Source organism: Schistocerca piceifrons, chromosome 1 (genome assembly GCF_021461385.2).
Source record: "Schistocerca piceifrons isolate TAMUIC-IGC-003096 chromosome 1, iqSchPice1.1, whole genome shotgun sequence".
NCBI classification, from domain to species: domain Eukaryota; kingdom Metazoa; phylum Arthropoda; class Insecta; order Orthoptera; family Acrididae; genus Schistocerca; species Schistocerca piceifrons.
Window position 1 is genome coordinate 121,896,946 of NC_060138.1, and position 13,800 is coordinate 121,910,745.

At 40.6% G+C, this 13,800-nt stretch overlaps 1 protein-coding gene across 1 annotated transcript in view; it reads right to left on the reverse strand.

Annotated features, from left to right (window-relative positions):
• Positions 1-5,132: 5,132 nt before the first annotated feature.
• LOC124710878 (pre-mRNA-processing factor 39) overlaps positions 5,133-13,800 on the reverse strand; it is a 94,814-nt gene continuing 86,146 nt past the window's right edge. Inside the window, exons 17-18 of the mRNA XM_047240960.1 lie at positions 10,634-10,720; positions 5,133-5,616 (exon numbers count right to left, since the gene is read on the reverse strand). Coding sequence (XP_047096916.1) covers positions 5,235-5,616; positions 10,634-10,720 — 469 coding nt within the window. The 3' untranslated portion in view covers positions 5,133-5,234. The remainder of the gene's footprint in view (positions 5,617-10,633; positions 10,721-13,800) is intronic.

Consider the following 13,800-nt stretch of genomic DNA (forward strand, 5'->3'; position numbering starts at 1 on the left):
AAAACAGATTGGGAATAAATGCAAGAGCTCAAAGTGGCCATGAGAATGCAATTTTGTTTCCTGGAAGCCGAGACCAAGCAGACACCAGGATTCTAAGAGCAGCTGTAAATCCATTTTTTTTTTTTATCGAAGGCCACAAACGTTCCATTGAAGGAGAGCCATAACGCGGAAGGGGGAGAAAGCAAAAAATGAAGGTGTCACCTCAGCAGCTGCCGAGCGCCAGCCTTCGAAGACCCACTGCTACAGGGCGCAGAGGCTGGAGGATCCTGTTCCACGAAATCTACAGAGGCATCAGCATTCTCCCTCTGTTGATCTACAGAGTCGGTGTGCACAAATAACATGGAGTTGGGCCAGATGAGGGTATCGCATGGCGACACCATCGAAGAGGATCTCAGAGTCGGCGAAGGAGAAGACTGTTTCCCTTTGTTTGACTTCTTGGAGCCTTTCTGGTTGGCAGAGGAAGACTCAGATATTGCTGGCCAGAGGGACATAGGAAGTCTTCGTGGAAGTGTTTCTTCTGTCCTTTCCGGCCTGCCGGTTGTGTAGCAGGTGACTACCCCAGGAGGCGAATGTTTGGTGGCCTGTTGCACAGCTGTACGAGCTGACGGAGATTTCACAACATCAGTGCTGATTTTGAGGACACGTATGTGTGGCCATGTCCATCAGGCGAGATGATACAAGAACAATAATGTAAGTGCCGAGCGGTAGGACGCAGGGTTTGCAACTACCCAATAATTTTGAGTGACCGGATAAGGCACTTTTTCCTTTTCCCGGATCTGGTGGACAGCCCACTCTTCGAGATACACGGGGACAATCTCGAAAGGAGGCGAAATGGTTGCCATTGCAGTTGATTCAGCAGGGAGGAGGAGGAGGAGGAGGAGGAGGCAGAAAATTGGCGTCCTGAGCATCCCTACCAGAAGTTACACATTTGCCTGTGTGTCGACAAGACATTCAAGTGTGGTTGAATCGAAGACATCAGTAGCAGCACATCGGGTTTCAAATGTACGGTCAGACTGCAATAACTTCATAGCCTTCTTTTATCTTGGTCAGAAGCACTATGCTTCCAAAGATGAGAAAAAGAGTGCATGTGGGAACTAATGATACATCTACCTTTTTCATCATCTGATGGACAGCAATGACATGCTGATCAGAAAGGTATATTTCGATTTCTGCCTCAGTCAGACCAAGTAGCCTAACAAACGCCACCACAGGAAGAATTCAGAGTTCTACTTGCCTTGACACGAACGGGATAGTCATGGGAAAGCGAAGCGGCAAGCAGTAGTTGTGCTTGAGAATCAGAAGTAGTCTCCAAAAGCAAAGTAGTAGTAGTAGTAGTAGTAGTAGTAGTCTTCAGTCCTGAGACTGCTTTGTTGCAGCTCTACCTGCAAGCTGCTTCATCTCCCAGTACATACTGCAGCCTACATCCTTCTGAATCTGCTTAGTGATTCATCTCTTGGTCTCCCTCTATGATTTTTACCCTCCACACTGCCCTCCAATACTAAATTGGTGATCCCTCGATGTCTCAGAACATGTCCTACCAACCGATCCCTTCTTCTAGTCAAGTTGTGCCACAAGTTCCTCTTCTCCCCAATTCTATTCAATACCTCCTCATTAGTTATGTGATCTACCCATCTAATCTTCAGCATTCTTCTGTAACACCACATTTCGAAAGCTTCTATTCTCTTCTTGTCCAAACTATTTATCGTCCACGTTTCACTTCCATACATGGCTACACTCCATACAAATACTTTCAGAAACAACTTCCTGACATGTAAATCTATACTTGATTTTAACAAATTTCTCTTCTTCAGAAACGCTTTCCTTGCCATTGCCAGTCTACATTTTATATCCTCTCTACTTTGACCATCATGAGTTATTTTGCTCCCCATATAGCAAAACAACTTTACTACTTTAAGTGTCTCATTTCCCAATCTAATTCCCTCAGCATCACCCGACTTAATTCGACTACATTCCATTATCCTCGTTTTGCTTTTGTTGATGCTCATCTTATATCCTCCTTTCAAGACACTGTCCATTCCGTTCAGCTGCTCTTCCAAGTCCTCTGCTGTCTCTGACAGAATTACAATGTCATCGGCGAACCTCAAAGTTTTTATTTCGTCTCCATGGATTTTAATAACTACTCCAAACTTTTCTTTTGTTTTCTTTATTGCTTGCTCAATACACAGATTGAATAACATCGGGGAGAGGCTACAACCCTGTCTCACTCCCTTCCCAATCACTGCTTCCCTTTCATGTCCCTCCATTCTTATAACTGCCATCTGGTTTCTGTAAAAATTGTAAATAGCCTTTCGCTCCCTGTAGTTTACCCCTGCCACCTTCAGAACTTGAAAGAGTATTCCAGTCAACATTGTCAAAAGCTTTCTCTAAGACTACAAATGCTAGAAATGTAGGTTTGCCTTTCCTTAATCTTTCTTCTAAGGTAAGTCATAGATTCAGTATTGCCTCACGTGTTCCAACATTTCTACAGAATCCAAACTGATCTTCCCTGAGGTCGGCTTCTACCTGTTTTTCCATTCGTCTGTAAAGAATCCGCGTTAGTATTTTGCAGCTATGACTTATTAAGCTGATAGTTCGGTAATTTTCACATCTTTCAACACCTGCTTTCTTTGGGATTGGAAAGTGCCAATGCATAAATGAGAGCAGCATTTCACAGGGCCGCCAATTGGTTCTTCACCTTTGTGAATCAGAAACAGATTTACCGTTGCAAAGGACTGACGGTCTTAAGTACGTGAAACCATGAGGAACCGAGGTGCAGCTGGGATGGTCTTTGAATTGGGATCTTCATTCTGTTTACATTTGGTAGATGTGGACTGCAATGCTGATGAAAACCCCTGCCTTTGGTGATTGCTCACACCTCAGGTCACACCTTCCTAAAACCTGACAGAGGGACCAATTGCCGAACTGGGAAGGTAGCAGCACAGGCAGTCACCCCCACCTGGGCCTGGCCTGTACCAGTGGGTACGTGTGAACCCTACCTGTCAAACCCAGGGCTGGGAATTATGCATTTCCCAGTCACCTGTTAGGTGTCAGATGCGTGGACTGGCCTTCAGGAGCACACAGGGAGGAAGAAGGAAACGAGGAGCCTCATATGCCAGAGCAGAGAAAGGATAGAAGGTGAACAGAAAGAAAGAAAGAAAGAAAGAAAGAAAGAACAGTGGCGAGACTGTTCTTATGTCAGCTACAGAAACTGTGTAACATTACCTGAAAACACCCCAGACATGTTCCCCAAGGGAGAGGAAAAAGAACAGGAAAAGTGTAGGCATGCAGCACAGAAGAGAAAAGATGCTGCAAAGGCTGGAGCCCCATGGCAGCAAAGTACAAACCCACCAAAGAACAGTAAGCCCACTGGCGGGGGGGACCGGCGTGTAAGAAAACTTGGTACCTTATACAATGGGATATACCCTCTGGCAGGCACATCAGTGGTTTGCAGATATCAGTGGAGAAGTAGAGGGAAAAAAATTCCGCATCAAATGTTTAATAATTTAATTGACTATTTCTTATTGTTCTATGGAACACTTTATTTCCTGGTCTGTGTGAGGCTAATATTGCCTTATCTGAAAAATATTTATAGCTGCTATGGTGATTATCACCTGGAGGTTTCCCCTTACAGCAAAAATTAAGGAAGCAAATATATCCTAAGGAACTTATAATTAATAAAGAGTATTTTGAGCACTGTAAATGTAAGGTAAAGTAAATACGTCTGTCTTAAGTGTTTTATTACATTGAAAAATCCATCATTACTGTACATAATCATGTTATGAAACAGATTTAAGTAATAACCAAATAATGTAGATTCTAAATGGTTTTCAACCTAAACCATTCAATGTGTGTTACACTAACTTTATACATCTGGCCAGTGTGTAGACACCCTGGGCCACATATGTCTGGAAAAACTACAAGCAACTTGTTGAGTGTCCCATGCAGTATCGCTGCTGTATTGCAATTCAAAGATGGATCAAAAGAATATTAAGTAGGTGGATATAATGTTTTGTTTGGCCAGTGCAGCACGCGCGCATGGGAGTGAGAGGGGCAGGGGGTGAGGAGAGAAAAAACATTACTTGTACTACATGATGGCATTTCAGAGCTATTAGCAACAAAATGAACATTCTGCTTAAAGTACTTGCTGTGAGGACAGACATTGTGAAAAAATATAAATAGGAAAAGACTGATATGATGATATACATTTATTTGATATAACTAATGCATTATGAGTGGGCACTGTGATGGCCATTTAGATTAAACAGTTGACAAGGAAACAGAATAAATATAAGAAAAAATTTCACAAGTAGCTAACCTGAAAACTGTGCCCTGGACTTCGTTTGAGCAAAACAGTCAATATTTTTGTCTACTTAAATAATAGCAATATTTTATTTTTTGGTCTCACAAAATATGTTTATAACTGCCTTGTAGTTAAATTTACTGTGCCATCAATTATAGACAATGAGTAACCATTCACAATCTCGTAAATAATTCAATGTCATCTTGACATCAACAAGCTGACAGACAAGTGTAACATTGCTATGCAATGAAATCTGTTAATGTGATTTTTTGTTGTTAATTTTTATCTTGAAAGATAATTCTGAGAATGACCAACAACACGTCGTCGTAAGAACTTTGAAATAAGCTTAGTTTGAAATGGAAATGTCAAGAAACTAATAAATGATAAACAAAATATCATAAATTCTACTACGCAAACCATTTACTGTAACCAAGTTTTTCTATCAATAATACAAAAGCTTTGGGAAAAAAAAACCTTCCTGTATGGTAGTAATGGTGGACAATTCACACAGTCTTCAATGCAGACAAAATGATAGACAAATGAATATATATTAGAAATAAATTTTATTTTGTACATACAATATTGTTTATTTTAAATTGAAAACGCATGATTAGATTCAATAAAAAAATTTATTAAATTCATATCTGTGCATGTCGATGACATCTTTAATGGATGTGTGTCGATGTGAAAAGGGAATTTAAAATAGAGATCTGAACATACTGCAGGTATGATGATGAAATGTTTGTCTGAATTCCATACTATGAACTGTCAAGAAAATATAAGAATACGTCATTAAAGCAGTATTTATAACAGTCAATCTGCAACACCTCAAACTGATTTTTTTTACAATGTTGGCTCACTATATTACAGGAAGAATGACACTCTGTAAACAGTCTGTACTCTCTCTGAAAAAACGCACGATACGAGTACAGCTTCAGTAGTAATTGTAATTGCCCCATCCCTGGTTGTAACCTCCATACCCAGTTTGTGAGTATCCCCAGTTCTGATAGTTTGCATAATTTGGGTCACCAGACTGACTATATTGCTGATTGTATGGAGGTTGGCTATAGGGCGTGGGCGGCTGCTGTGCAGGATATTGTCCCCCTTGATAGCTGCTGCTTGCAGCGGCACCTGTTGCTGTTGTTTGAGAATAGCCACCACTCTGTGCGTAACTAGACTGTGCGTACTGTCCTGTAGTCGTAGCTGCTACTGTCGTTCCTGCTGTAGTGGCCACCGCACCTGAGACTGCCTGGGAAGCTTGCTGTGAAGCCACCAATGCATCCCCTGTTTGGATCTTTGCCTTCTTTGCACTGTCACTGAAACATTAATATTTTACTTTAATTGCAAAAAACTACTAACACACAATAGGCAACAGATAAGAAAGGTTAAAATAAAGTAACTATGAAGGAAAGGTGTAAATCATTTCTGTGCTGTGTAATAAGTACAACAGTTTATGACACAATGAATGATGGTATGCACAACCACCCAACAAAATAGTAAGCCTGACTTCTTTTTTTTCCACTATACTGATTCACAGCTATAGATATGTGCCCATAAAATAACGTGAACATCCCTAAAGAGATGAAATAAAAACAGGGTAGATGGAAGTGAGACCATGTCAGGGGATATAAATATCTGGAAAAAGGCAAAGGCAATGATGTAACATGTAATGGGCCCAATATTAGTGTAGGCTGACAAGAGGAGGAATATCATCAGTAGAATTTGAAATTAATTTGGTACAGACAATCCTTCAGTGAATCCTGTTTATCTACAAATGCAGGAGAATACGGCGTAGCATAATTAAAGATTAGTTTGTTAAAAATCACGAACTGCTGCATGCCCAAAACACTTTCAAAGTAAGAAACTTCCTGGCAGATTAAAACTGTATGCTGGACCGAGACTCGAACTCGGGTCCTTTGCCTTTTATTGGCAAGTGCTCTACCATCTGACCTACCAAAGCACAACTCACGACCCGTCTTCACAGCTTCAATGCCACCAGTACCTCATCACCTACCTGCCAAACTTCACAGAAGCTCTTCTGCGAACCTTGTAGAACTAGCACTCCTGGAAGAAAGGATACTGTGGAGCTCAAATGGTAGAGCACTTGACTGTCCAGCATACAGTTTTAATCTGCCAGGAAGTTTCGTAGCAGCGCACGCTCCGCTGCAGAGTGAATTTTCATTCTGGAAACCTTTAAAATATCTCAATAGGAAGTCAAACCCATTAACATACAACCAAGTTAAATATTTTATTCTTCGAACATATATTCTGTGCATGAAAGGCTACAGTGGAACTTCCTGGCAGATTAAAACTGTGTGCCAGACCCAGACTCAAAAGTCTAGAGCTTTGCCTTTCGCAAGGAAGTGCTCTACCGATTGAGCTATCCGAACATGCCTCACGACCTGTCCTCACAGCTTTACTTCTGCCAGAACCTTGTCTCCTACCTTCCAACTTTCACAGCAGCACTCCTCATTCTGAAAGACTACATCATCCAAAATGTCAATTGCACATAATATTTTAGATACTAGATCTTTTACTATTAAAAAATACCAACTAGTACACAAATGCAAAAATACTGCAAGTGAACATCTGGTTAGATTTTGTGCTTGGATCACATTTCCTTATATTTTTCTCTATTGGAAGGACAAAACACTTTGCTCCATGAAGCCTGTCATTTATGACTAAGTTTGCACTTCCCATCAAATTCTTCCAAGTTGTTCTGAAAAAGACCTGTAAGAGCCTATCACGTTTTATAATTACCCACTATGAACGTGAATACCTTTGGAGTTGGATAATCAATTATGCACACCAGGACAATTGTTGGTCAACATAAAACATCAGTTTTTCCCTCTCATAAGACTTATAGGTGGGAACTGTTTATTAACACACGAGTAGCACAAACATAATTTTAAGCGTGTGGAAACAATGTTAATACAAGTCAGTGTGAATAATCCAGCTTCGCAAACATTTTTCTGGATCCAATACCTGCCATAAGCAACTTTTTTTATTACAATGTTACAATTAATTTGTTGTTTGCCAACTTTCATAACAGTTCATGTAATTAACGTTTTTCAACAATGATTCATTTTTAGTAAATCAGCTTCCATGATAATAAAATCTGGTAAATCTGCATGGGGTGGCGGGAAATTACAAAAAGGTTGTTTTATGGAGACACCTGACGGGGGAGAGGACGCGCAAGAGGAGGCAGCTGTGGAAATTCTGAGAGGGGCGCAAGACTTGTATAGTGCTGTACAAGAGATAAAATGATGCATCAATATTAAGAATGCACACCGTTTATGATCCAGACTATTGCCCACAAATTAAAACTATTTTTAAACTGACATGAAACACATCATTTTAAATTAGGGTTTGCAAGAAAATAGTCTTTTCCACTAAACTCTGATGATATATATATATATATATATAATGGAAGGAAACATTCCACGTGGGAAAAATTATATATAAAAACAAAGATGAGGTGACTTACCGAACAAAAGCGCTGGCAGGTCGATAGACACACAAACATACACACAAAATTCAAGCTTTCGCAACAAACTGTTGCCTCATCAGGAAAGAGGGAAGGAGAGGGGAAGACGAAAGGAAGTGGGTTTTAAGGGAGAGGGTAAGGAGTCATTCCAATCCCGGGAGCGGAAAGACTTACCTTAGGGGGAAAAAAGGACAGGTATACACACGCACATATCCATCCACACATACAGACACAAGCAGACATATTGTATGTGTGGATGGATATGTGCGTGTGTATACCTGTCCTTTTTTCCCCCTAAGGTAAGTCTTTCCGCTCCCGGGATTGGAATGACTCCTTACCCTCTCCCTTAAAACCCACTTCCTTTCGTCTTCCCCTCTCCTTCCCTCTTTCCTGATGAGGCAACAGTTTGTTGCGAAAGCTTGAATTTTGTGTGTATGTTTGTGTTTGTTTGTGTGTCTATCGACCTGCCAGCGCTTTTGTTCGGCAAGTCATCTCATCTTTGTTTTTTTTATATATATATATATAATAGAGGGAAACATTCCACGTGGGAAAAATATATCTAAAAAGAAAGATGATGAAACTTACCAAACAAAAGCGCTGGCAGGTCGACAGACACACAAACAAACACAAACATACACACAAAATTCTAGCTTTCGCAACCAATGGTTGCCTCGTCAGGAAAGAGGGAAGGAGAAGGAAAGACAAAAGGATATGGGTTTTAAGGGAGAGGGTAAGGAGTCATTCCAATCCCGGGAGAGGAAAGACTTACCTTAGGGGGAAAAAAGGACAGGTATACACTCGCACACACACACATATCCATCCACACATACACAGACACAAGCAGACATTTGTAAAGGCAAAGAGTTTGGGCAGAGATGTCAGTCGGGGCGGATGTACAGAGGCAAAGATGAAGTTGAAAGACAGGTGAGGTATGAGCGGTGGCAAATTGAAATTAGAAATTAGCGGAGATTGAGGCCTGGCGGATAGCGAGAAGAAAGGATATGCTGAAGGGCAAGTTCCCATCTCCGGAGTTCTGACAGGTTGGTGTTAGTGGGAAGTATCCAGATAACCCGGACAGTGTAACACTGTGCCAAGATGTGCTGGCCGTGCACCAAGGCATGTTTAGCCACAGGGTGATCCTCATTACCAACAAACACTGTCTGCCTGTGTCCATTCATGCGAATGGACAGTTTGTTGCTGGTCATTCCCACATAGAACGCTTCACAGTGTAGGCAGGTCAGTTGGTAAATCACGTGGGTGCTTTCACACGTGGCTCTGCCTTTGATCGTGTACACCTTCCGGGTTACAGGACTGGAATAGGTAGTGGTGGGAGGGTGCATGGGACAGGTTTTACACCGGGGGCGGTTACAGGGGTAGGAGCCAGAGGGTAGGGAAGGTGGTTTGGGGATTTCATAGGGATGAACTAAGAGGTTGCGAAGGTTAGGTGGACGGCGGAAAGACCTGTCTTTCAACTTCATCTTTGCCTCTGTACATCCGCCCCGACTGACATCTCTGCCCAAACTCTTTGCCTTTACAAATGTCTGCTTGTGTCTGTGTATGTGTGGATGGATATGTGTGTGTGTGCGAGTGTATACCTGTCCTTTTTTCCCCCTAAGGTAAGTCTTTCCTCTCCCGGGATTGGAATGACTCCTTACCCTCTCCCTTAAAACCCATATCCTTTTGTCTTTCCTTCTCCTTCCCTCTTTCCTGACGAGGCAACCATTGGTTGCGAAAGCTAGAATTTTGTGTGTATGTTTGTGTGCCTGTCGACCTGCCAGCGCTTTTGTTTGGTAAGTTTCATCATCTTTCTTTTTAGATATATATATATATATATATATATATATATATATATATATATATATATATATATATATATATATATATATATATTTTATCCCAAAAAGTAATATTTTCTATAGGCATCAATCCTCTTGATGCTGTTTGCTTCTAGGCTGTTCCCACATAGTCTGAGACAGACTGCTTGTACAACTACAATTTGCTGCAGTCCACAAACACATCTTTACTAAAGTGATGTGCAGCTAACAAGATGGATGTCAGCAAGATGTGTGGCACAGAGAGTCAATGCGCCACATAATGCAGCCACCAACAGTCGACATTTCGTGAATTTTCTAAATCACGAACATTTCACATTATGCACTGAACATTTATTGCTGAATATCAAGTAAGTGCATATATTATGACTAAAGTCATCAAAGTGTTCAAGATTAGTAGGAACAAAGGAAACAACAAAATTATAAGAATAATCAAGAGCAATGGTGTTCCATGTGTATCAATTTGTGGAGATGGAAGAAGAAACAGAGTCCTCATGGGGAGCTTCCTTCAGTGTCACCAGCTGAGTATGTGTAGCGTGGAGTGTGGGGAAAATAAGTGAACTAATTAGTGAGACTGCAAAGTATTCTCAATTCCACTCTCTGGGAAAAAAGCACCATACACCTACACTGTTACATAAAAACTATTAACATCTTTTGCTGTTCAGGTATAAGGACTAATTGCACCATCTTTGTGCAGCACATTTCTTGAGCAAGTGATCATGAAACAAACTACACTTTTGTGGCACCGTATAAATGTTGTGCTTTATTCTGGCACTGCTGCTAAATTCACAAGTATACAGTTCACTATTGGCCACATTTGTTTTCCCACTTGATTCCATTGTTATCAGTCCACCGATAGCTGTGTACATTTTAACTATAAATTCCTCCATGAAATTACTCGTAAGTATTTGCACAGAAAACTAATACTGCCACAAGTTTCAAAACAAGTAACCAGTGCTGTACAAGGTATTAAACTAATGTAGAAGTTAATTTGTAGCTTCACATTTGACTCACCTTTTGCCTTCTGCATCAGCAGATTTTTTCTTTCGATCCTTTGCCATCTTGAAGTACCTCTGGAACTCATCATGTGCTTTCTGAACACTGTAAAACAATGACATGACCATAATTAAGAACACTAAATATAGACAAGTGAAGACAGTTGTGTATTGAAGTTTTTGCATTTAACTGACAATACGTCTGTACACAGTAGTGACACCTAGTTAAAAGACTGCTTTGTTAGAAAGGACAGGACCAACACAAAAAAGTTTTCATACTGGAGAAAGCAAGCAATTCATAACTGTAGGAAAATTCATAGTACGAACACTTTAGGTTTGAGAAACATTTATTTTGGTGCAGTTGTAGTACCAAGAAAACTTTACAGTCATAAAAAGTCATTTCTATGCAAAACTTTTGTATCTTTTATGATCGCTTTGTTAGATGTGATCAACTTAGAAAGTTAAACAATGGAAATCCAGGCTGCAATACCAACAATATTACAAAAAGGATAGATAGCTAATCACTGTAAAGAGGACACAATGAGTAGCACGAAGGCATGATGAAAACTGTTACATATAAGCTTTCGTCCAAAGCCTCCTTCGGAAAAGAAAACACACACACACACACACACACACACACACACACACAACTGCTATCTCTGGCCAGATTGCAAGAGAAACATGTCAAATGGGAGCATCAATTTGCAGCAGGGTGGGGCAGGGGCAGGACATGGCTGTCAGGCACGGCGTCAGGTGGTGGTATGGGGGAGGGAGCAGAGGGGAGGAAAACAGGAAGCAGAGGGGAGGAAAACAGGGAGCAGAGGGGAGGAAAATAGGGAGCAGAGGGGAGGAAAATAGGGAGCAGAGGGAAGGAAAATAGGGAGCAGAAATAAAACAAGCAAACAAGGGGAAAAGACACACATGTGCACCAGCAGAGAGCATGTACAATCAGGGTGAGTTGAGGCAAATTGTGAGGATGTGTCATGACAGGGGGAGGGGGGGAGGACAGTTGGGTGGAGGGTGCGAGGACATTGGGTTACTGTACACAGATGCCAGGAATGTTTTGGGAGTGGAGAATCTGTTGTAAGGATAACTCCCTTCTGCACAGCTCAGAATAGGGGATACTCGAGAGGAGGACAACATAAACCGCCACAAAGCTTGTTTCTCCCACACAAGACCATCACAAAAATGGTGAAAAATATGAAATGGCACACACTTTAAGGTAGACAACTATCATCTGGGAGCAAGTTCACAAAGTTTCAAGGAGCATAATCAAGGAATACAGCTCTTACATTCCGCATCAGTAGAGCACGCAAACACAAGATTTCAGTAATTACAAAGCATACAGGGGCATTCAAGCAGCCATTCTTCCCACACTCCTTACACAAATGGAATGGTAAATACCCTATGCCATACTCTTCATAGTGGCTTACAGAACATGGAAGTAGATGAAGTTAACTAGAGTGTGGGTAATACAGTCAACTGATATACATTTTATGCATTTGTTTCTGTCAGATTCCGATTCATCAGCATTTGTAAACTCACTATCAATCTTCTTTCATGCAGTCATAGTACTGACTGATACAGACAGGGCAAACACTTAACAGACAAGGCAATTAAAACATGAGTTTCTCAAATTGTCTAATTTCTGCTAAATACATACTATTTTCCTCATTGTCAGTTCATGATGTACAAACAAATATTACGCAAGCAGCCAATTTTCATAAAAAAGTGACATTTTGTGGAAGTCTGTCTTTAAGGTTTGTTAGAAAGCATATAAGTAACCAATTCAAACTATATTTTGACTCCATGAGTGCAAAGAAAATCAATTGTTATTCATCTCTAAACTTCAATTTGAGAGAAATCATTACCTCTCATCAGAGACAAAAATTTCAGTTTTAACCAGATTAACACCCATGTATGGGGGTGGTTTGGTAAGTCTGGTAAACTTCCACGAAAGAATGAAACATTTTTGTTGGGCCTTCATGACTGGTAAGCTTGATTATTCCGAAAATTACATAGAGAATTTCAACAATGTACAGCAGACAGTTCACTGTTGAAAGCTATTTGAATTGGCCAGTGTGTCTACTGTGATTAAAAATGGAGACAGTGGAGTTTCATACTGTTACTAAACATTTTCATCTGAAGATTTGGACAACCGCATAAATCAAAACACAACTGGATGAAGCTCACGCACACTCTGCACTATACCATTTACTTTTGGTCATCCATGTGAGATCACATCATTAAAAAATATAATAATAAAAAATTTGTGAGATTGCTGAGACTGTAGGAATCTCAACCGAGTGAGTGCATTGTATCCTGCAACGGAGAATTGGCTATGAAGAAACTTTGAGGGGGATACGTGCTGTGACCTCTCAGTCGATCAAAAATGCATCTGGCACAACATTTCAACACTATGTCTGCTGATGTTTAATTGCAATCCGCACAAATTTTTGTGCAGATTTGTGACTGATGAGAAAACTGGGATCCATCATTACACACCAGAGTCAAAATAGCAGTCAAAACTACGGACAAAGGCTGGTAAAAGTGCAATGAAGAAGGCAAAGACCATTTTGTCAGATGGTAATATGATGGCCACTGATTTTTGGGGTTCCTAAGGAATAGTTCTCATAGATTATTTGCAAAAAGGTATAACTGTAACAGGGTCCTATTATGTGTCACTGTTGGATCATTTGAAACTTGCGTTGGCTGGGAAGAGACCTGGTTTGGCACGCGCGCGCGCGCGCACACACACACACACACACACACACACACACACACACACAAAACAACAATAATAATAATAATTTGCTCCTTCACCAGGATAATGCACCATTCCACCTATCCGCAATAAACAATGGCAAAAGTGCATATATTGGACTTTGAACGGGTTCTTCATCCACCCTATTCACCAGACATACCCCTAGTAGCCTCTTCTTGTTCACAAACTTAAAACTTTGGCTTACGAGGAAGGAACTTTCATCAAGTGATGAAGTGATATTACATTATTTTCCTTGCTTTTTTACCTGACTTTTTAAATCAACCTCACAACTTTATATCACAATAATCATGCATAGGAATGGGAGCTCATTATATACAACAGACATACATGTGGACAGGAGAACAGCTCTTTTTTCTACACAGTTTCATGCACTACCAATCATCTAAATTTTCTTTCATTAC